This window comes from Aspergillus ibericus (genome assembly GCF_003184845.1).
Source record: "Aspergillus ibericus CBS 121593 unplaced genomic scaffold BO80scaffold_3, whole genome shotgun sequence".
NCBI classification, from domain to species: Eukaryota; Fungi; Ascomycota; class Eurotiomycetes; order Eurotiales; family Aspergillaceae; genus Aspergillus; species Aspergillus ibericus.
The window spans coordinates 198633-220005 of NW_020292101.1; the positions used below are offsets into that span (position 1 = coordinate 198633).

Consider the following 21373-nt stretch of genomic DNA (forward strand, 5'->3'; position numbering starts at 1 on the left):
TTCTTGTACTTGAAATTGGAAATGTACCAAGGTAGGTTTCGTTACAACAACGAGTGCAATATCAATGTATCTATATCTATGACGAACTAGTAACGATGAAATGATAGTAGTATAGCATTAGAATTAACAAACGTAAGTTAGATTGAGTTGAGGATCAAGATCAGAATTCATTAAAAATGGAGGGAAAAAAAATTCTAGATAAGCTGCATCACACATTGTTCATCTTCCGTTTCATATACATATCGGCATCTGAAAATCATGAATGAGGACAAGAAAGAGGTGAGAGGAGGGGAGCAGAGGGGATGGAGGGAAGAGAAGAGAAGAGAAGAGAAGAAGGAGGGGGCAAAGAAGGGAAAATAAGATGGGATATCAGCAAGAGGGGGTATGGATATGCACGTGCACAAAATAACACAAGGAGGTAAAGGGGATAAACAAATAGAGATAATCAGTAAGGAGGACATCGCTGAAAACAGGCAGAATGCAGGGACTGAGATGGAAAATAAAAGGAAGAAAAGAAGACAAGTCGGTCCTTCCGTCCAGTCCAGTCTAATACTTGGACTTTCCGACCAGGCCGAAAGTGTATGCTGCTTCGGCCTCACTCTTCATCTGGATCATGTAGATCTTGGAGGAGCCAACTGTGACACCGCCCTTTTTCGGCATGGCTCCGCCTTCGTTCTCCTCCCAGATGGAGACGGCAATACCGGTGCGAGCCACACGCTCAAAGGAGCTCTCGCCAAGACAGACGTCGAGGAGAACCTCGCCACGAGTCTTGCCTCGGATGACGATCCGCTTCTCTTGCTCTACTCCCCGACGGGGAGAGGCTGCCCCGGAGCCCGGCGAACCTCCTTCGACCCCTTCTGCTATGCTGCCGGAGTCGCCATGTCCGCTAGCTGTATCAGGACGACGAGAGTCTGGAGACGCAGGCATGATGGTCAGTCTGGCGGCGCCCATATCACGCCACTTCGATTGGGTTTCGCGCAAGTAAAGCCGAATCTTAGCATTGGACAGACCGATACCGTCGCCACCCTTCATGGCGGCTGCTATGCGACCGATGCCGGATGTGGGAGACGCATTCGATCCGGCAGAGCTCGAGTACAAGCTGTCCTCCTTCTGGCCGTCGCGAGAGGTGATTGAGGAGCGGGAAATGTTGAACATCTTGCTTCCTGCTCCGAACCGTTTCAGTGCGGAGAATGCGCTGCTCATAGTCCCTACGCTACTCTCAGAGTTGTCGGTGACCGACCGGGGAGAGCTAGATGCACGGTAGCTTCTCCTGCGTCGGGGCCAGCCGAACAACCCACCACCGCTTCGGTTTGGCGATTCCATGGGAGCTGGCTGCTCTGCGTAAGGACCTCGGGCGTTCTGGAGCGCTATGTAGGTGGGGTTGTTGATGCGTGCTTGATTGATTAGGCCGTATAAGATCTCGCATTCATCGGCATTCCGAGAGCGGAACATGATGTTGTTGCTCCAATTGATCTTTGACCGTTTGGTGGGAGGAGAACGGATACTGATGTCAATTGCTGTGCCGCGTCGAATAGGTACAAGCGGGGTAAGTTCAAGGGCAATCAGCGGACGTGCTTTGCTCTCCTCCTCAGTCCCGGACGGTGCATTTCCCATGTCATATGCTTCAATGAGCCCAGGGCTGACCATCACCTTACAGTCATCGGGGAATATGCTATCCCAGGAACCCTTATCTGACCAGGCAAATACTGACGCAATAACAGTCGACGACTTGCTTGGTTGTGAGGGAACCGACCTATATCCGCCTTGAGATGCGGAATTGGACAGTGACAGGGAGCTGCTAGTAGGGGCTTCTGAAGCCGGGGTCTTGGGCTTGGGAGGAGGCTTTGCCTCAATTGGCGGTAGCGACACGGGCTCATCTTCAGACTCATCCGAACTGTCTGTCTCCGAATAATCGGACCCTGAGTGCACCTCGTACCGGCGCACAGTTGATGTGTCAGAATCCGAGTAAGAGTCCGAAGCAGTAGATGGTTCATATTCATGTTTCAAAGGCGAAGAACCCCGACGTCTCGTACGCACGCCACTTGGGCTGAGAACAGGAGTATTTGAAAGACTAGATCCAGTCGAGCTCGGCGAGCGAGAATGCGGTGGCGGCGGCGGCGGCTCATCCTCGTTCGTCTGGTCCGATCCCGAGTGCTCGCGGGAATGGCCCTTGTTTTTGGTAGGAGTCTCCGGTAGACTGTCAACATCTAGGGCGGCGTACTCGTCGTCTGAGGTGGATGCCAACGATTCAGATATGTATGTCTGGCTGCTGCCCTTTCTGAGTTTGGGAATAACAGGGAGGTCCATTGACGGCACGGAAGACACCCGGGGGGAGCTTTGCTCAGGAGTACTCTTCGTGGGAGTCTTGGGATTCTGCGGTGCCTTGGCCTTTTTCTCCTCAGAGCGTTTAGGCTCCTCGTCTTTGGCCACGCTGTGGTCCGTTGGTGTGGTAGGGCTGGAAGGAATGATTTCACCATTTCGTGTGACCCTCTTTGCCTTGGACCGTTTGAGGCCCGGGGATGGTCTGTCGTCGGCCGTGAAGCTCTTCCGAGGCTCTCTGGCATGCAAAATAGATTGCGGAGGTGGAGACCTCCCTGATAACTCGTCCCCGATGGCATAGTCCGACTCCGCAGTTATTGCAGTCTGCAAAGACGTACGTGACTCGGAAATCCAAGATCCCACGGTACTTGGATCCGAAAGATGGTCTCTAGGGGTCAACGAACGCCGCAAGGTACGGGAAGTGGGCTTCTCTCCGATAGGGACGTTGATACTCGAAGGGCTTGGTGGATCCTTCTGTGCCTGCGAGGCCTCGTTCGCTGAAGAGATTGTCTTTGCTCGTTGCCGCTTTGCTCGGTCGATGAAGCTCTGGGTTCGATTAATGGCCGGTGGGACTGGGGTCAAGCCCAACATCTGGACCCATTCGTAGCCAATGTCCTCTTCGTCAATGCTGAGCACTAAGAGCTCTTGCCAGGGCTTTGTCTGCCCCGGGGCACTTCGTAGCATGACCACGATCTCACCCTTCGCGTCGCCGTTGCGAGCAGAGACACATCCAAGCTCGATCGGAGGGAATAGCAGCCAGCGGTCCGTATGGTCAATCTCACAGATGAGCAAGTCCCCGCCCGTTTTGTTTCCTGCAGTGCCATCTCTCAGAAGGAACTCGGCACGACAGTCAATAATCTGACCACTTGTATGGTACAACGACAGATTGAAGAAGTCACGGGCTCGGACTCTTCGACTTCGGTCCACGGTGACTCCAGTGAGTGCTCCCAGGGTCGCAGGGTCTCTGGCGCGGGTCGCGTCGACGCTCGCGGCAGATTCGTCCTCAAGCCTGGCTCTTTCTTCTCGTGCCCGGCGACGGGCTTCCGTGACAAGGCTCTGATATACCGCCGCCACATCCTCGGCCTTGGAGGAGGGTTGGATGGTTTTGATCCCTCTGAATGTCTTTGCAAGATACTTCAGGCGTACCAGCGGTCGCTTCAATAGGTATGCAACATCAACCTTCTCGCCATCGCTGTCCACCACATCGCCGTTTTCATCCCGTGCCATGCCCTCGTCCAAGCTCTTCGTATCGGTGTTGTCGCCCTCCTCGCCATCTTCAAGAGGCGCAAGGTTAACGATCACGTCTTTGAATCCTAATCTCCAGGCTTTGAGGTATTCACGATACACTCTCTGAGCCCCGTTCGCCCAGTTGAGTAAGGCGTCAACGTCATCTTGCGGGATTCGCTTGTGCAGAGTCTTCAATCGCTCAATGGCAACACCCATATCCACGATGGGCTTGCTGAAGTTTACCTCATCCTTGGGATCAGTAGATGGTCGGAAGAGCCCCGCTGCAATCGCTGAGTCGGATCGTGAAAGCACGCAGGTCAACAGAACAGGTATCACTCCACCGACCAAGGTCTTCAGCTCGCGCATGTATTTCGTCTCATCACCAGCCAGCTCCTTCAGCAGATCAGGGAGATTTTCGGTCATGACCCGACTCTTCGTTTTCAGACTTCTCGCAGAGCGAAGGCTTCTACTCCTGTTTGGGGCAGACAAGACCGATATCAGGTCGTCGTGGGTGGTGAGACGCCTCTTTAGCTGGGAGGAAATCGCCGGGAGCGAGTTAGGATCAAATTGGTCCCTTTTCTCCTCTTCGTCAAGCTTTTCCTGGGTGGAAGCTGCATCCTGCTTTTCTGGTGCAGGATCTTGTCCTGCAACTGGTGCATTGGTGCCGGTGCTCATCGATTCGACAGATGCGATTGTTGACAGTGAGTGAGCTCCGGTGGAGGGGAAGGGCTTGCGACGACCAAGCGGCACCGGTGCATTATTCCCGGATACCTCGGAGCCCTCTGAGAGCACCTGAGTGTCCGTCTCTGATGCCTTGTCCTTATCCTGGTCCTTGCCCTTGTCTTTGTCTTTGTCCTTATCCTTGTCGTCACGAAGTCGTTCACGAATGGGGAGCTTCTCAACGGTTGGCGAGGGCTGCTTATCCTCGTGTTGCGCAGGCTCCTTGTTCTTGATTGGAGCGGCGGTATCCTTTGTAGGCGCAGCTTTCTCCTCCGTCGGCTTCACACGTTCGCTTCCGGTCGAGCCTTCCTTCCTCGCTCGCCGCAGCGCCGCATCTTTCGTCGATCTGTCGCTGTCGGCGGGAGTATCGATATCGCTGGCGGCATTTTGGGATTCCCGTTGTTTTGTGGGGGTCTTTTTCTTGCTGGTCCTGGTATTCAATGGAGCGGGTATCTCGACATCGGACTCCATATCGTCAATAAATGGATCCGGGGTCTCGGAGAGCCATGCCTCTATCTTCGCGCCTCGGTTCGGAGTGGGCTTCGGAGGCTCCGGTTTGGCGAACATCTTTCGGGATTCATCGAGCATGTGGGAAAAGATGCCACCCTTAGGTGGTTTCACAGTGCCTCGCCCTCTAAGTCCAGGGCTTTTGGGTACAGGATGGTTTGGGCCTCGCGCACGTCGCCTGGAGAGTTCGGAGAAATCGGCTTCACCTGTCGCCCATTCCGAATCATAATCCAGCGCTCCGTCCCTTTTCTTTGCACTCTGCGACTGTTCCGACCGTACACTTGCGTTGGGTTTGTCCCCGGTGGCCTGTCGCGAAGTAGACTTCGACGATCCATTATGTGACCCATTCTCGCCTTCAGCCTTGTCCTCCGCTATTGTATCAACATCCCGAGACGCTCTCGATTTCCGTCGTTCTCTGGTCGCGAGATCGGATGCCACAGCCGCCCTGCCCCTATCTTTGTTACGAGATGGAGAGGGCAATACCTTGTCCTCACGCGCGCTCTCGCCCCCACTCGCATGTGGGGAAGTTATTGGATCGTTTGTTGTATATTCGGCGATACGTTTTGGGGCAGGGAGCTTAGAAGTGGGCGTCTGGGTGGGGGTTCGGTTTAGCTTCCAATGCTCATCACTGATCACTCGTTTTCGGGGGGTGCTTTTGCTTCGCATCCTCGTTGTGGGCGTTCTCGTTGTGGAGCCATTGGAGCTACTGGATGCCTTCTCGTCCACAGGCTTAGGTTTGGAATCGACGGTTGAATTCTCTTCATCGTCGTCGTAGCAGACCCCGTCATTGGCCGCGATTACCCCGCCTCCTTGCTGCTGCCACTTGCGAACCTTGGCTCGCACGGAATTTGTATCGTAGATACCTAGGGGTACTCCAATGTCGAGGGGTTTCTTCGTGGGTGATGTTCTGGGGCCTCCCCCACGGTTGGAGGGGCGCTGCGGGTTGGCAGGAGGCGGCATGGAAATCTGCGATCGGGGACAGCCATCAGCATTATGTTCGGGGTCGCGGCAGCTGATCCAAGTCTCAGGCTGGGTCTCCAATGCAATGCGATCCCCGAGTGGGTGTGTGTGGTGCTGTGGAAGGCCAGAAGAGTGGGAAAACCCACCCACCGACGTCACCCGTTGTTTGTTTATGGGACGGAGGGGAAACTCACTCTCAGTCGAGACGCCGACAGCACATACCCTGGCTTACAGCAACAGCAACAAGGTCGCGGTAATGCTGGGGGACAATTGGGCACCAAAGAAAGAAAACGGATAATCTAGAGGGGATACGAAATGCGAAACTGAAAAGAAGAAGCAGAGAAAAGCCAGGGAACAGGCGGTCAAGTGCAGATGGAGACTGGAGGCAGGCAGCGCAGCTCACTAGTAGTAAAGCGTCCCCAGTCAGTACTCGTCCAGGCTCGGAGGGGCAGAAAGGGAGATCGGCTGCTGAGCGAGTCTCCAAAGGACCTCATTCCTCTCCCCGACGAGACTCGTCTGCGAGGACACACACCCGGCCAGCTTGGAGGAACCACAACAAGAGTCGAAGGCTATACTTCTTCACACGAGCAACTTACACTTTGGCAGGGCTGCCCGGGAAACCAGCTCGAGTCAGCGCCACGCACCAGCCCAACCAACCCCATGGCCAGAATGTCCGGCCGTCAGATCTGGCGCCCAATCGAGCTCCCGCCAGCCAACAGCATTCCGCCCGAGATGATGATTTGCTGCTTGCTTTGCCGTCCAGGGCAAAATATTCATTCCGCGACCGGTGGTTTGTCCGTTGCCGCTCCAGGGAAAAACCAACAATCAGGTCCTCCGTACAGGCGATCAGCTAAGGCGGTCCCCTTTCTTTATCTACCCAGCATCCAGTATCCACCCCCTTCTCCAGCTTATCCTGCACGGTCATGGTCATAGCTGCTGGCTGATGAGATGCACATGGACCTCGTCCCTCGTCCCGCACCTGACTGCCTACATCCCACGCCTCGCACCAAGCCACACCCTTCTTCTCCGGCGCCATGTCCGTGCATTCTCTGACCTGAAGGGAACCCGTTCAAATTCAGGCTTGGACTCCGATAATGGAACATTCAATCGAACATTCATCGTATCGCAAAGTAGCAGTCGCGCAAGACGATCATTCCGATGTACTGTGTAGCTAACGTGGAACTCGGAGCTATTCTTCCTGTTTGCCGGGCTGGCGGAGGAGCAGGAATGCCTAAAGCGATCCACCGGGGCTACGCGTCACAAAGTGGGCCAGTAAAGGGAAGAGTGTTCTACCTGATTCATTATTGTTGCAGTGTGTTGTCATGCACTGGCCGTATATTGCTTTTCCCGGTCGGCCCCGTCGATTCGAGACTCGCCAAACGACTGCTGTCCCGGCCGAAGCGAAGATCCCTAAGATCATACGCATGCATGATCAGTAAAGACCAGCGGCCTTAGCCTGAGTTAGCAAGGCATATAGATAGTCTACCCCTCATCTGATGTCGCCCGGTTTGGGATGGGTGACATCATGTCTGGCCGTCCCTTCTCTTATCGATCCTTGCGCTGCACAGAAGCGTCTCCCAACGCCTTGAAGGCATCCGATATTGTCCGGACACTCTGGCAAAGATAGTCTGTGTCCATCGTAAGTCTGGAACGAATAAAAACCAAGCAAGGGGTCTGTGGGATTGGAACGTACAGAACGGAACCACAATCCAGATGAAATTCATTAGAAAGTAGTAGACCCAAAAATAGTAAGGCTCCGGGCGGCTGTATGGTCGGCCATGAACATAATGATCGAATAAGCTCGTTGCGTAGTAGAGAACATCACCATAAAGGTGGCTCATGCACACAATGATCTGCAACGGATGGCGCAGAGGATGCTGGGAGAGAATCAAATATGCGACCAGAAAACAGAGCGGGCCCCAGAGAAGCTATTTCAGACCTTTAGCCAACGGCGTCGCATGCTATTTAGGGGGTATAATAGGCAGGGATCCCTGCAGCTGCGGGTGCACCTACAACGGTGATGGTTTCCATGCACAAGACGACGGTATCGGAGGTCATGTATCGAGAATCGGACAAAGCATACTCTTTCCATAGCTGACCGAAGAAGTCTTGCGCAGACGCCATATGATCATGGTGAATCATAAAGTAACCCTCGAAAAAGCAGTGAAGTGAACCCGCTTGAGATTCATATGCTGTTAGCATGGAAACTGTTCCGGTCATGAAAGCAGTATGTGTACGAGTTCGGACCTACAGAGAACGAACCACAATATCGCGAGTCGATCTGCTTTCCTCAGACTTGGTCGAATCACGCTGATCAGAGTCAGAGTGGCACCCAGGAGCGCTGTCGCGCCGACGCTGGCGGTGGTGAGGATGGAGAGCAAAGAAGCCTCATTGGGAACATATCCATCGATTTGGGCATCAAGGGGATAGTAGGGATGAAGAGGTATCTTGGAGTCCATGGTAGTCAGATTGATACTAGACGATGAAGTTGACAGACAGTTCACTGTAGGGATTTCGGATGGGGATCTTTCGTTTATGCATAGTATCGGGCCGGAGTCTATAGTGGTGTTTGTCTTTCCACAATCGGTAAGGAGGCTCAACAGCCAGAACTGTTCAACCCACCGTATTAGGAGTCATCTGAGATGTTTGAGACACTTAAAGGGCACCACTTCATCGAAGTATATTCGATCCATTCTCGCCTTCAAGAATCGGTAGCACAAAGAAGCAGCGTTTTGCACAACTGACCGGCTGGACGATCAGCGCGGCACCTGCCCTAAATGGGTTAGATGGGGGAACACGGCGACGCTAGCCCGATGAGGCTAGGGTACCACTGTCCTCAGGCAACGACAGCTTCTCCGCAACTCCCCCAAAGGTCGGCTCGCTGCTGCTCGACGGCCTCCACCAGCTTGTATCCTTCATGCCGCCATCTCAGTGATTGCGCTCCCTTCGCTCATTCCATGGAGACTGTCGCCTCCGCCTCTTACGCGCTCTCCGGCAATGGCACCTGGTCCTTTTAGACGGAAGCCCCTGGGGCTTGACGTGCCCCGCCCCGCTGCTGTCATCGAGTCGCCGCCTGGCATTGCGGCCCTCTTCGTCATTCGCTTCGATATCAAAGCCGGGTGAGCAATTCCAAGTCTGTTCTGAAGACCGTCCGTTAAAAGAGGATCTCCCGGCTGACGGTTCCGCTCTTAATCTAGATATGTGATATCATGGAAACGCGCTGTTCCCGGTGGTAAGTAACATACTACTGCTCCAACGGTCTAACCGTGACGAAGTGACCTAACCCATCCGGTCGCATAGTTGAAGTTGAAGGAGCTGTGGAATATAAGTCGCTTCCATCCGGTCTACACAATGTCTCAGAAGATCTGGTGTATGTATGCCGTCGCTGCTCCAGACCGTCTATACCCACTGACAGCTCGTCCTTACTAGATACTTCGTCCACGAGCAGTACGCTGGCATCAGTGCGTTTGTCAATTGGCCCGCTGAAGAAGCGGAACGAAATGCAAAGATGTTCGCTATCGGAGTCCTCGTCCCATTGAGTTCCGGAAGGCTAGGGAAAAGTTGGAGGCATGCCCCCAAGCTCAAAGAATTGGCGGCGTAAGTCAGATCTGTTATGTGCTGTCCTTGCGGCCCGACCGTTGACATCCCGCGATCGCTTCCAGAAACTATGCCCAGGACATGTCCAATACGCAACCGTTATCAGACTACTGGGAGTTCCATGAAATTCGTGAGAGTGATGCTTCCGCTATGCCACCCGATTCCCCTCTGGAATCTCCCCTTAGTCTCCGGCTACGGGCCCATGGTGATTTAAGAGATGCCGTCCATCGAACCCGCGCTTTTAGTGATGCAATTGTGTTGGAAACGCCCAGGCCGGCCCTGACGCCTTTCCATCCAGCTTCCTCCCTTCCTGATTTCCTTGACTCCTTTGGACCCCTGCTATTTCCGTTGTACAGAGCAGCATTGCTGCGCAAAAGGGTTCTTTTCATGGCAGAGGCGCCAGTTCATACCCCTTGTAGCTATGGTATGGCAGCTACCCTATTTCCCGTAAGCCTTGCTGACAGTCAAATAGTATACGATCTCTCTTTATTGGCCTCCTTACCTAATTCGCTCCTTCCTCTGCTTCCTCAGAACGGATTGCCCTCTCCACGACCTCGCCCATTGTTCAATGTTGGTATCCATGATATCCCTTATCTCTCGTCTTTCGTGGGCTCTTCGGCCAATACGGACCATGACTCTGCCTGGATTGCTTGCAGCACGGACAGTGTCCTGACCATGAAGCCCGAACTTTTTGATGTCCTCGTCACATTGCCGCCTCCTCACTCCAAGAACGCCGTGGAGAAGGTATTCCCGACAATCTCCATCTTCCATACCCAACCGGCAAAGGGGAAGATGCCGCAATCTATCGAAGTGAAAGCGACTCAGCGTGATGCACGGCGTTACTCGACTCTCCGCAAGGGTCTCCGGCATGTTTCTCAGGAAGACGAAGCTGCTTCGGCCGAAAGCGATGATGACTCGGATGCGGCGTCGACGTACTCCTCCAGCCCCATCGTCGAACCTCTTTCATGGACGCGCCTAGCATATACCTCCTTCATCTGGTGGGCATCAGCAGGTGAAAAGCGCGACGGACTTTCCGAGGAAGAAGAAGAGGAGCACCAAATCGAACAGGACACGCGACTCCTAGCGAGTGTGGAGACGCTTCCTAGCCCACCGTCAGGGTCTCTTGGCCGCCGAAGCATCCAACTCCAAGAGTCAACTCAACAGCCTCCCGAGATCGCCCTAGTGGCGTATTTCCGTCGTCTCACGGCCCAAATCTTCATCACTTTGTCCGACGTAGTTGCCCGACACGATAGCCGTAACTCACCTGATCACGATGACGATGAGCAACCCGATGGGGATACTGCCTCTTATGAGGATGAGCCAGAAGACGACACTGAGCCTTCCATCGCCGTCGGCCGACAGTCCACCCAAGAAGACAACTCCAGATCCCCCTTACTGCAGCAGACAACTACCGAAACTGGTCCGCGCAACGCCAGAGCTTCCTACGATGATAGCGATCCAATCAAGATCACTTCCGAGGATCTGACCGAAATGGGCCTAGACATCTGGAGCACCGCCGACCGTGTCTTTGTCGAAGAGTTGGTCCGTCTCTGGTGGGGTCGTAAAGCACGTGTCGACAGCGCGCGCATCAGATGTTGTGGCATTTCGATCATCTAGATCTGACCGCGAAGTGGTGTGCTTATTTCCTTTCTTTCCATATCAACTGGCACAATGTACGCATGGAAGTATATACGGCGAGGTAGCATTTATAGACCATGTCTATTGTCTTGTAAGCAATGCCAGATCGGCCGTGCTTTTTAAATCAATACGGTGAAGATGACCGTACTTCGAGGATGTCATGTCGATATCATCAATTCTAAGTCTTCTTCCAAACAATGCGCCTAAAATATCCAAACCACGCAAGCCAAGCTAGCCTATTCACAATATGAGAGACAGAAAAGCAAAAGATAAATCGCCAGACAAAGGAAAGTGGGGAAAGATTTAAAGAGCGTCGAGGCTTATAAGCAGTGCTCATATGCCGTGGAGTTGGGAGGTCAAACTAGAAAGTAAGCAGATACATAGACAAACCCGCCATCCAAGCGCCACAATATCACCCTCTTCGAACATACAAGAGGAAATGATGATAGTCATAAGATTTGAGAGATAAGTAGCTTCATTGATGCCCGTCAAAGCAACATCCAAAAACGCCATTCCGCTCGGAGTACCGGGGTATCAAGAGAGAGAGTCGGGTCATTAACCAAGAATATCAGGAATAAGTAGTGGCCTTTGTCCGTTTGAACCAAAAGGGATAAAATACTGGTCCTATTGGTGGGACAACCGGATGGGGGCACTCATGTCCCTCCGATTCCTCGCAGGGCCGTTGCGTCTGGCATCTGAATTCTGAACCCCGGGCATCCGTCGAACGGCCCGAATTGGGGTGACACCCATGCCTCCAGAGCGGAGTACACTTTCGCTGGCACTGGCGGACCTCTTCATAGTGTTTGCTCTCTCCCTCCGAGCTTTGATCTGAGCTAGTGCCTCTTCCCGACTGATGGGAGTCCCTGGAACGTCAGAAAAGCGATTGGATCCCGAATCATCCGTCCGCAAGGGAACCTTCACCGGGTCAGGGTTCCCCTCGGGAGTCTCAGCGCGATGTCCCACGGGCATGACAGGGTCCCATGGAACATCAGCAATTGCCGGCGTGGGATGGGTTGAAACATACGCTTCAGTCTCCATTATGGAATCAAATGGCGTTTGGTGCCGGCGAGATGCATACTTCGGAGTGGGACTGCCAGTCATTACCTGGGCATCCTTTCCGTCTCCAGTGTGGGCTGCTAGTGATTGGTGTGCATTCGAGACGGCTTCGCTGAGCTTTCGGGGGGATCCTCGAACAGGGGAAGGGAAGGTGTGGAAGGTGCCAGTGGCAGGTGAGAATGTTATCAAAGGCTCCTCTGGAGGCTCATCATCATCGTCATCATCGATTGCTTGGACCTCCTCAACTTCTTCGATGACTTCATCAACATCATCTTGTTCGTCTTCTCCGTTCATGACTCTATTTCCAACAGCTTTTTCCCTGACTGCTTGCTTCTGTGCCGCGAATCCGGCAGGTTCGCCCTTGGGTGTATGCGAGGGACTTGGCTCCTTTGGCGCAATCAGAGTGTTGCTGTTGTTATGACGACCCCCTGAGGCATTCCCTTCCCCTTTTTCTGCTCTCTTTACAGTTTGCGATTCGTGTCCATGATCCATCTCATCCTCTTCTGCCAGACGGCAGGAGCAACGTTTGAAATGGCATTCCACTTTAAGGAATTCAATCATGTCTTCTGCCTGGGTCCTGAGGCGACGCTCTCGAGAGAGGATCCCCTCAAGCTCGTCAATACGGCTGTGATGCGCGTCCGATATAGTGGCCTCTTTGACCTCATTCCGAGGAGTAACATCTGATAATCTTTGCCTTTTAGGAGGAGTGTCCTGGGCAGGCGACGGCTTGACTGCATTGACTCGAGGCGAGTTGACCAAATCCTCGGCGGGGCGTTTGGGTCTTCTTGGTGTAGGGGTCAGCAAGAGGTTGAGATCGCCTTCAGCCAGCGACAATCGCCCAATATCGTTTTTCTGGATTTTCTGCCGTGCCTGCGCTTCGAGCTTGTTGGCGTGAATGGTAGCTTCCGCAGCTCGTAGGTTTTCCTTGAGAACCTGCATCTCCTCGGTAAGTCCGGCGATTGCATAAGCCCGCTCAAACGCTTCCTGCTTCGCTTGTTCCTTTGCTGCTCGTTCTGTCTGGGCGCTTTCTTTGAATCCTTTAGCTTCGTTTCTCGCATGCTTCAATTCCTCCTGTGTCTTGACCAAGACGGAACCAGCACGGAAGGCCTCCTTTCTCGCTTTCCTTATTTCCTTTTCGAATACCGTCCTTTCGTGGGCCTGACGTTCTTTTGTTGATTGTAGTTCTTCGAGTAGGGACTCAAGCCTTTCACTGATGCGACGCTCCCGTGACTGGGCTTCAGAGAGCTGAGCGGAGACATTTGCCAATGCAGACTCGGCCTCCTCGCGCCCAAGGATGGCCCGTTGAAGGGCAGCCGCGGATCCAGTGGATGACTGTGCAGCATGCGCGGGACTGTTTCCTCGTGATAGATTATTCAAAAACGCGACCTTGGCCTGCACATCAGTGAGGCCCCGAGGAGTCTTGCGCTGGAGGTTGAAGATGTCGGATGATCGCGAGGGTGAGTTGGGTCCGATCTGTTGGTTGATTCGCTCTGGAGACAGGGGATTGAGGGCTTTTGTTGGGCTCGACATCGCGCTTGATGGGGAATCCATCGCGAGGCACGATAGATATGCTGTATAGGCTGGGGTTAGTTAAGTGAAGCTATTGCCAGGTTAGGACATGACATGACAGTCGCGTCTCAAAGGGGTGTAAGCTAGGCGCCGCAGGAAGCCCCGTGGAAAATCCACTTGGTGTGGAGGTGGTGAGTTCTCGGTTGATCCCCTATCGGTGACGCACCCACAACAGTCAGTGACCGCCCAGCCCGCTTGTTGCTTGTTTGTTGCTCGCGCCGCGGTCCCGTGATGGTTGCCCAGGACAACGCCGCTTGCCAGTTTGGGAAGGCGGGGTTCACGTGCTGACCGTGCTCGCACTAGACCCAGATAGGCAGCCGCCATCGCTGGTGGTCCGTGCGTTTACGCGGTGATGCCATCAGATGCTCGTTCTGAATTATTGCTGCCAGGTTCTAGAACAGATGCAAAGTCGTAGCTTCTCACTGGATTTGACTTGAGACGCCCTGCGCTCGGCTGATTCAGAGGATTCACTAGATCGGCGTCCCTTGCAACCATACTAGCGGGACCCGTCAAATACCAGCTGCCAAGTCTGCATATATTTTAACTGTCAATGTGCGACATAGTCGGCATCCACCATGCATGAAGTTATCACCTTACAGCTGGGTCAGCGGGCCAATTACCTGGCCACCCACTTCTGGAATCTTCAGGTACGTGGTCAGATTCCCAGCTCGTATTGCTCTCTAATCCTCGACACTCTAGCTGACCGGGCCTATAGGAATCCTACTTCACGTACAACGAGGAAGAAGAATCCCCGGTTGATCATGACGTCCATTTCCGACCAGGCGTTGGGGCTGATGGGACTGAAACTTACACTCCACGTACCGTCATATATGACCTCAAGGGGGGATTCGGTACTCTCCGCAAGTACAATGCACTGTACGAGTTGACCGAAGACTCCAACCCCGGTCAGGGCCTGTGGTGAGTGATCGCTCCTCTACCCTGGCGTGCTTCAACGCCTTCAATGTTCTTATGGCGCAAACCTAACCTCAACTTAGGGATGGAAAGGAGGTAATACAACAGCAAGCTCTGATCCCCCAGAGTGAGTACCAGAAGAGCCTCGATGCAGGGCTGCCTGCTCCAACACTCTCTGCAGAAACAGTCAGGTATTGGTCCGACTATAACCGACTGTTCTACCATCCTCGCTCCATTGTCCAGCTGAACGATTACGAGCTGAACTCCAAAATCATGCCTTTCGAGGACTGGACTATTGGGGAAGAGCTGTTTAATGACCTTGACAAAGAGCATGACTTGCTCGATCGAGATGTCAGACCGTTCGCGGAGGAGTGCGATCAGTTGCGTGCGCTGCAATTGTTTACGGGGTCCGATGATGCGTGGGGTGGCTTTGCTGCCAAGTACGTTGATAGGATTAGAGACGAATATGGCAAGAAGGCCGTCTGGGTCTGGGCTATTGAGAATGGCAAGAAGGTCGATCGGGTGAGTTTTCCGATGCAAATCTTCCCTTTCCGAGTGAGGCTTACTTTGGATTCGACGGTAGCAAACCCAGTTCAAGAGGGATCTTAATAAAGCTCGGTCTGTCCACGCTATTTCCGCCCAAGCGTCATTGTATGCGCCCATAATGGACCCCCCGAGCCGAATCCCTAAATCCGTCTACCTCAATCCCCAATCGGAATGGTATACCACGGCCTTGATCAGTTCCGCCATGGAAACGGTGTCGCTTCCGACTCGACTGCGTCCCTATCACGACTTCGAGGCTTCCTTGGCAGGTGATGACAGTATCCATAAGATATTTGAGCTACAATCAACGATTGTGCAGGACGATGAAGACTCTGCAAAGCCACATACCAAGCCATCGAATGACGGGGATGAGATTGGCTCTGAGAGATCGCCGATCAAGACGGAGTTCGATCTGGACTTCACATATGACGGGCTGGACAGTCGAAAGTCCCACCACATCTTTAACCAGCTCCAAGTTTCACGTGGGGCTAGCAATCTCGAGGATGAGTCCTCTGGAGAGGATCTGGGTATCCTCCGCCGTAGACGGCACTATAATTCGGAACCGATGTTTCAGAGGTCAGAAAGAGCGCTGAACTTGTTCCCTGCAGTCCCATTGCCATTGCTAACCCAGACCCTCTAGGTTCCATACGACATTACCATTGCCCCTTTTGGACAGCTTCCCTCGTGATATGTTCCCTGGATTGAGATCGAAAGAGAAGATAAGTATCCTTTCCGCATTGACTGTCTCTTCGCGAACGGCGGAGAGATTAAAATCCTTGGAGACATTGGCGGGACGAGTGGCTGGGGTGGACGAGCGGGAGACTCTGGTCAACGGACTGGGCGAGATCCGCGAGACATACGAGACGGGATGGATGAGCGATTCCGAGTTTGACGATGACTAGCGGAAAATCGACCTGATCCTATTCCTACACCGTACGTGGTAGATAATTCGTACAGAGTAGTTCGTCGTTCGACTCTAGACCCTGAGCTGCCGATCGGCCCGTCGATCGACGGGGGCAAACAGAGCAAACAGGGTGCCGGTCGGCCAAACGTGGCCTCTCCATCTCGCCTTTCATTCATCACGATCCCAGTGCTACTTACTGCTGCTGCTCGCGCTTACTGCCAGGTGGCCAGTAATTCCGAGTGTGGTTGTCGCCTAGATGGCTCCCTTGTCTTAAAGCCCGCGTCCGTGGCGCCCTTTTCCCCACGCTCTTTTCTGCCACCAGCTAACCGGGTCATAGTTCACGACAGACGACAACGACTACGCAGCCCGCCTCCGGACCCTGATCTAATCCCAATTGATGTACAGATCGCTTTCTTCACCAATTACATTTTGAAGAATATCAAAGAATATCCTAGACAAGGAAGACAGTATTGTTAGAGATTCTATGGGCGAGATTTGTTTCTTGAACCCAACAAAGGTATGCGACTGTGTGCTGAGCATGACGGAACATGATTTCATTGACCCCCTCCGCAGTATTAGACCAACATAGACCATGGCTCCTAGCGGCCAACGCCGGACATATGGCTCGCTCACCTCCTCTCCTGTCCTCTCTTTCCTGATCCTACCCTTCCTCGTTTTCTTCCTGAGCTTCCCAGCCCCAGCGGCGGCTGCGGGTTCCGCAGTCCTCGGTATCGATGTCGGCACCGAATATCTGAAAGCTACGCTCGTCAAACCCGGTATCCCTCTCGAAATCGTCCTCACCAAAGATTCGAAGCGTAAGGAGTCCGCTGCCGTTGCGTTTAAGCCTACCCGCGAAGCCGATGCTCTGTTCCCCGAAAGATTTTACGGCGGCGACGCCCTGGCGCTGGCCGCACGGTATCCCGATGATGTATATTCGAACCTCAAGTCCTTGCTCGGGGTTCCTTTCGATGGGGACAATGAGATGATCAAAACCTTCCAGAACCGCTATCCCGCATTGCGGCTGGAAGAAGCTCCCGGAGATCGTGGCACGGTTGGACTGCGGAGCAACAGACTCGGAGAGGCCGAAAAGAAGGACGCTTTCCTGGTCGAAGAAATTCTGGCCATGCAGTTGAAGCAGATCAAAGCCAATGCCGATAGTCTGGCTGGAAAGGGATCCGACATTACGGATGCGGTGATCACCTACCCGTCATTCTACACTGCCGCGGAGAAGAGGAGTCTAGAACTGGCCGCGGAACTGGCAGGCTTGAACGTTGATGCCTTTATCAGCGATAACCTTGCCGTCGGATTGAACTACGCAACCAGCCGCACTTTCCCTAGTGTTTCGGACGGACAGAAGCCTGAGTACCACATCATCTACGATATGGGCGCCGGTTCTACTACTGCCAGTGTGATTCGCTTCCAAAGCCGTGCCGTGAAAGACGTGGGACGGTTTAACAAGACCGTCCAAGAGGTTCAGGTCTTGGGAACTGGCTGGGACAAGACCCTTGGAGGAGATGCGCTGAACGATTTGATCGTCCAGGATATGATCGCGACCCTGGTGGAGGACAAGAAGCTTAAGGATCGTGTCGGACCGGCTGATATTCAGGCCCACGGAAAGACTATGGCAAGACTTTGGAAGGATGCGGAGAAGGCGCGCCAAGTGCTCAGTGCCAACACTGAGACCGGCGCCGCGTTCGAGAGCCTTTACGAGGAAGACCTTACCTTCAAGTACCGTGTGACCCGTGCCAAATTCGAAGAACTTGCGGAGCAGCATATTGCCCGTGTCGGAAAGCCTTTGGAGCAAGCTTTGGAGGCTGCTGGATTGCAGCTGAGCGACATTGACTCCGTTATTCTCCACGGTGGCGCCATTCGCACGCCTTTCGTGCAGAAGGAGCTGGAGAGGGTATGCGGATCTGCGAACAAGATTCGGACCAGTGTCAATGCGGATGAAGCTGCAGTATTTGGCGCTGCTTTCAAAGGAGCCGCTCTCAGTCCCAGCTTCCGTGTCAAGGACATTCGCGCAAGCGATGCCTCTGGATATGCCGTCTTGCTGAAGTGGACCTCTGATTCTAAGGAGAGACAGCAGAAGCTTTTCACCCCGACTTCCCAAGTCGGTCCTGAGAAGCAGGTTACTGTCAAGAACCTGGATGACTTCGAGTTCAGCTTCTACCACCAAATTCCCGTCGACGGAGGTGTCGTCGAATCGCCGATTCTGGGGGTGAAGACGCAGAACCTCACTGCGTCTGTCGCCAAGCTCCAGGAAGACTTTGGTTGCTCAGCTGCCAACATCACCACCAAATTTGCCATCCGTCTGAGTCCCGTCGATGGTCTTCCCGAAGTTGCTAGCGGTTCCGTCAGCTGCGAAGTTGAGTCTGCCAAGAAGGGAAGTGTTGTCGAGGATGTCAAGGGATTTTTTGGCTTGGGCAAGAAGGACGAACAGGCGCCTCTCGGAGAGGAAGGCGAACCGAGCGAGTCCATCACTCTGGAGCCGGAGGAGCCTCAGGCTGCTACGACTTCTTCGGCGGATGATGCTTCCGCCACCGCATCTGCCAAGGAAAGCAAGAAGAACACCCCTCAGACCAAGCTGGAGTCGATTTCCATCAGCTTCACCTCATCTCCCTTGGGTATTCCTGCCCCTACCGCCGCTGAACTCGCCCGCATTCAGGACCGCCTGGCTGCCTTCGATGCCTCGGACTACGACCGTATTCTACGCGAGGAGGCCCTGAATGAATTGGAATCTTTCATCTACCGCAGCCGGGACCTGGTGGACGATGAGGAATTCGCCAAGGTGGTGAAGCCCGAGCAGCTGACCACGCTGCAGGAGAGAGCCTCTGCTGCCAGTGACTGGTTGTACGGCGACGGAGCTGACGCAAAGACCGCCGAGTTCCGGGAGAAGCTGAAGTCTCTGAAGGAAATCGTCAACCCCGCCCTCAAGAGGAAGAAGGAGAACGCGGAGCGCCCCGCCCACGTCGACCTGTTGCAGCGAGTGCTGAAGAACGCCGAGTCTGTCCTTGATGTCATGAAGCAGCAGATCCAGCAGGACGAGGATCTTTACTCCAGCATCGCGGCATCCAGCTCAACTTCCACCACCGAGCCCGAGACCTCGACTTCCTCTACCGAATCTCCCTCCGCCGATCCCTCCGTCGACCTAGACGAAGACCCCTACGCAACCTCCTCTACCACCACCCAGACCGCCTCCGCCACCACCACCCCCAAGCCCAGCGGACCGAAATACTCCATCTTCCAACCCCACGACCTGAGCAGCCTCTCCAAGACCTACGAATCCACCAACACCTGGTTCGAAACCCAGCTCGCCCTCCAAGAGCAGCTCACCGAAACTGACGACCCGGCCCTCACCGTCGCGGAGCTCGACACCCGCCTCAAGGAGCTCGAGCGCATCCTGAACCGCATCTACGACAAGATGGGCGCCGCGGCAGCCAAATCCGGAAAGGACCAGACCAAGAAGACCAAGGACAGCAAGTCGTCCAAGGAAACCAAGAAGGACAAGGAGAACGACAAGAAGACCAAGGAGAGCGACAAGAAGATTAAGGAAGAAGAAAAGAAAGCCAACGTCAAGGACGAGTTGTAATCACATCACATACATATCGGTCTTTCTTTCATGGAGCCTTAAAACAAAAAGAGAAAAGGTGGGGAGTTCGGATTGAGCGTTACCTGTTCCTTTATTTGTATTTTTTTTTTTTTTTTTGCCCCTCTTGTTTTTCTGTTTGACGAGATGTCCGTGGAGGGGGTGTGTGAGTGGCTACTCATGATTACTATGCAAGAGGGGTTGCCCTTTGGTTGGGAGAATAAATGGCTTGATGTAAACTATAGATAGAATTGATCTCTTTTTTGTTACTTCGGAGAGGGATACAGTGACTCAAGGCTTCACTCATCATTCAGTGAGTCGATATGATTGATGTATGCTGGCTGGTGTTAAAGAAACACAGCTCAGATCTAAACTAGAGCATCAGAGCAATTGGATATTATGTACAGGGTAGAATGCTCGACAACAGACGGATGCAGAGCAGACAGGATTGAGTAAGGATATGCAAAGAGAAAGAATGATGGACACAGCAGGTGAAAGAAACAGGACCAGTATGCATGCATGCATCATGATTCTTGCTTCAAGACACATAACAGCAGTCACAGAACCAGCCCATGACCCCCCCCCCCCCCAACAAGCAACCAAACAAAAAGACACGCGAAGATAGATAATATAGTACAACAAACCCAACTCAACCAACGCCGGCTAAAACAACACCACATGAACAAACAACGAACGAAGCCCAAAAGAAAAAACAATCCTCTTACTTCCTCCCCTCACATCTCCAACCTAAACCCCACCCATCTCAATCTCCCCACTCACACCCACCCCCCTCCCAGCAACATAATCCATATCGACCTCCTCCCTCCTCCTCAAAAACGTCGGTTCCTCAAAATCATCAACCTCCATACCCCCCGTCGTGGCATGTCTCTTGAGCGCCACGAACCGTCGCCGCTGCGAATTCAACTTCGGGGCGAGGATCGTCCGGCCCAGTATCGCACCGTTCTGCATAGTCGCCATCGTATCCTGTTCGCTCTCCTCCTCCTCCGCACTATCCTCGTCCATATCATCTAGCTCAAACGACCGTTTCTGTCCGCCGGCATGCGCGGTGGATTCCTGGCTGCTAGAAGGGAGGGAGAAGGCATCGCCTTCGTCGTTGGTGATGAGGTTGAGGTTGAGGTTGCGCACGCTGGGATCTAGCTTGGCGAGACTGAGATGGGTTTTGTAGCCTTCGGCGACGGATTTGCGGACGCGCATGCCGACGGAGAGGAGGGAGGCTTGGACTTTGGTTGGGACGATGGGGGTCGGGGAGCAGGTTGCTGTGGAGTAGTGGTTGTAGGAGAGGGGGTGGGAGCGGGTGGTGGCATTGTCTGTGGAGAGGGGGTTGGATGAGGAGGAGGATGTGGTGGTGAAGAAGTTGGTGATTGGGGGTTGGAAGCGTCGGCGTTTGGAGGTGAGGTCAAGGGTCGTTGCAGTAGTAGTGGTGGTGGTTTGGAGAGAGGGGGACATGGTGAATGTGGAATCGAACTGGATGCCACAGAGAGACAGAGAGAGAGAGATGGTGATTGGATGGGGAGTGGAGAGGTTTCTGGCCGTCCAGGCTAGTACTAGTCTAGATTCTATTGTCTTTGGGACCACTTGATTTGAAAAGACGAGTTCTGATTCGACGGGTGCACGATTCTAAAGAAAAAAAAAAAAAGAATGCGAGGACGAGGGGAAAGAGGGGAGAATGCAAAGGGAAGAAGAGGGACGGTTGGTTGGACTGGAAACGGGAAGAGGCTGGGGAAAGTGAAGAACCTGAGGCCCGGAACGCGACGCGCGACGCGCCCCGCACGTGTTCCGTGCCATTTATCCTTTTTCGGTTTGGTAGACGGCAG

At 53.6% G+C, this 21373-nt stretch overlaps 9 protein-coding genes across 9 annotated transcripts; 4 read left to right on the forward strand and 5 right to left on the reverse strand.

Annotated features, from left to right (window-relative positions):
* Positions 1-55: 55 nt before the first annotated feature.
* On the reverse strand, positions 56-6013 carry BO80DRAFT_131537 (uncharacterized protein). The gene is made up of 2 exons (XM_025713584.1): positions 5928-6013; positions 56-5739 (listed from the first exon to the last, which is right to left on the reverse strand). The coding sequence occupies exon 2, from the start codon at positions 5731-5733 to the stop codon at positions 547-549; it is 5187 nt and encodes a 1728-aa protein (XP_025579557.1). The 5' UTR covers positions 5734-5739; positions 5928-6013; the 3' UTR covers positions 56-546.
* On the forward strand, positions 5920-6778 carry BO80DRAFT_131509 (uncharacterized protein). The gene has a single exon (XM_025713582.1). It carries the CDS (start codon positions 6106-6108, stop codon positions 6664-6666), a length of 561 nt encoding a protein of 186 aa, XP_025579558.1. The 5' UTR covers positions 5920-6105; the 3' UTR covers positions 6667-6778.
* On the reverse strand, positions 6740-7225 carry BO80DRAFT_131535 (uncharacterized protein). The gene is made up of 2 exons (XM_025713583.1): positions 7027-7225; positions 6740-6964 (listed from the first exon to the last, which is right to left on the reverse strand). Exons 1-2 carry the CDS (start codon positions 7157-7159, stop codon positions 6849-6851), a joined length of 249 nt encoding a protein of 82 aa, XP_025579559.1. The 5' UTR covers positions 7160-7225; the 3' UTR covers positions 6740-6848.
* A 53-nt stretch (positions 7226-7278) lies between these two features.
* On the reverse strand, positions 7279-8192 carry BO80DRAFT_345210 (EXPERA domain-containing protein; the record flags this gene model as incomplete). The annotated part of the gene is made up of 4 exons (XM_025715314.1): positions 7279-7361; positions 7427-7661; positions 7747-7910; positions 7985-8192. The coding sequence occupies 4 exons, from the start codon at positions 8190-8192 to the stop codon at positions 7279-7281; spliced, it is 690 nt and encodes a 229-aa protein (XP_025579560.1).
* A 296-nt stretch (positions 8193-8488) lies between these two features.
* On the forward strand, positions 8489-11156 carry BO80DRAFT_372595 (uncharacterized protein). Its single transcript, XM_025716529.1, has 6 exons — positions 8489-8852; positions 8931-8965; positions 9034-9103; positions 9163-9330; positions 9396-9754; positions 9803-11156. The coding sequence occupies exons 1-6, from the start codon at positions 8731-8733 to the stop codon at positions 10945-10947; spliced, it is 1899 nt and encodes a 632-aa protein (XP_025579561.1). The 5' UTR covers positions 8489-8730; the 3' UTR covers positions 10948-11156.
* On the reverse strand, positions 11128-13575 carry BO80DRAFT_372597 (uncharacterized protein; the record flags this gene model as incomplete). The annotated part of the gene is made up of 2 exons (XM_025716530.1): positions 11128-12261; positions 12349-13575. 2 exons carry the CDS (start codon positions 13573-13575, stop codon positions 11593-11595), a joined length of 1896 nt encoding a protein of 631 aa, XP_025579562.1. The 3' UTR covers positions 11128-11592.
* Positions 13576-13996: 421 nt separating this feature from the next.
* On the forward strand, positions 13997-15980 carry BO80DRAFT_397632 (misato family protein). Its single transcript, XM_025717388.1, has 5 exons — positions 13997-14240; positions 14309-14511; positions 14589-15027; positions 15089-15624; positions 15689-15980. The coding sequence occupies exons 1-5, from the start codon at positions 14169-14171 to the stop codon at positions 15948-15950; spliced, it is 1512 nt and encodes a 503-aa protein (XP_025579563.1). The 5' UTR covers positions 13997-14168; the 3' UTR covers positions 15951-15980.
* Positions 15981-16138: 158 nt separating this feature from the next.
* On the forward strand, positions 16139-19680 carry BO80DRAFT_372605 (Hsp70 family protein). The gene is made up of 3 exons (XM_025716531.1): positions 16139-16233; positions 16290-16469; positions 16526-19680. The coding sequence occupies exon 3, from the start codon at positions 16545-16547 to the stop codon at positions 19539-19541; it is 2997 nt and encodes a 998-aa protein (XP_025579564.1). The 5' UTR covers positions 16139-16233; positions 16290-16469; positions 16526-16544; the 3' UTR covers positions 19542-19680.
* Positions 19681-19818: 138 nt separating this feature from the next.
* Positions 19819-21248, reverse strand: BO80DRAFT_131599 (uncharacterized protein). The gene is made up of 2 exons (XM_025713585.1): positions 20355-21248; positions 19819-20266 (listed from the first exon to the last, which is right to left on the reverse strand). Exons 1-2 carry the CDS (start codon positions 21003-21005, stop codon positions 20096-20098), a joined length of 822 nt encoding a protein of 273 aa, XP_025579565.1. The 5' UTR covers positions 21006-21248; the 3' UTR covers positions 19819-20095.
* Between the last annotated feature and the right edge of the window lie 125 nt (positions 21249-21373).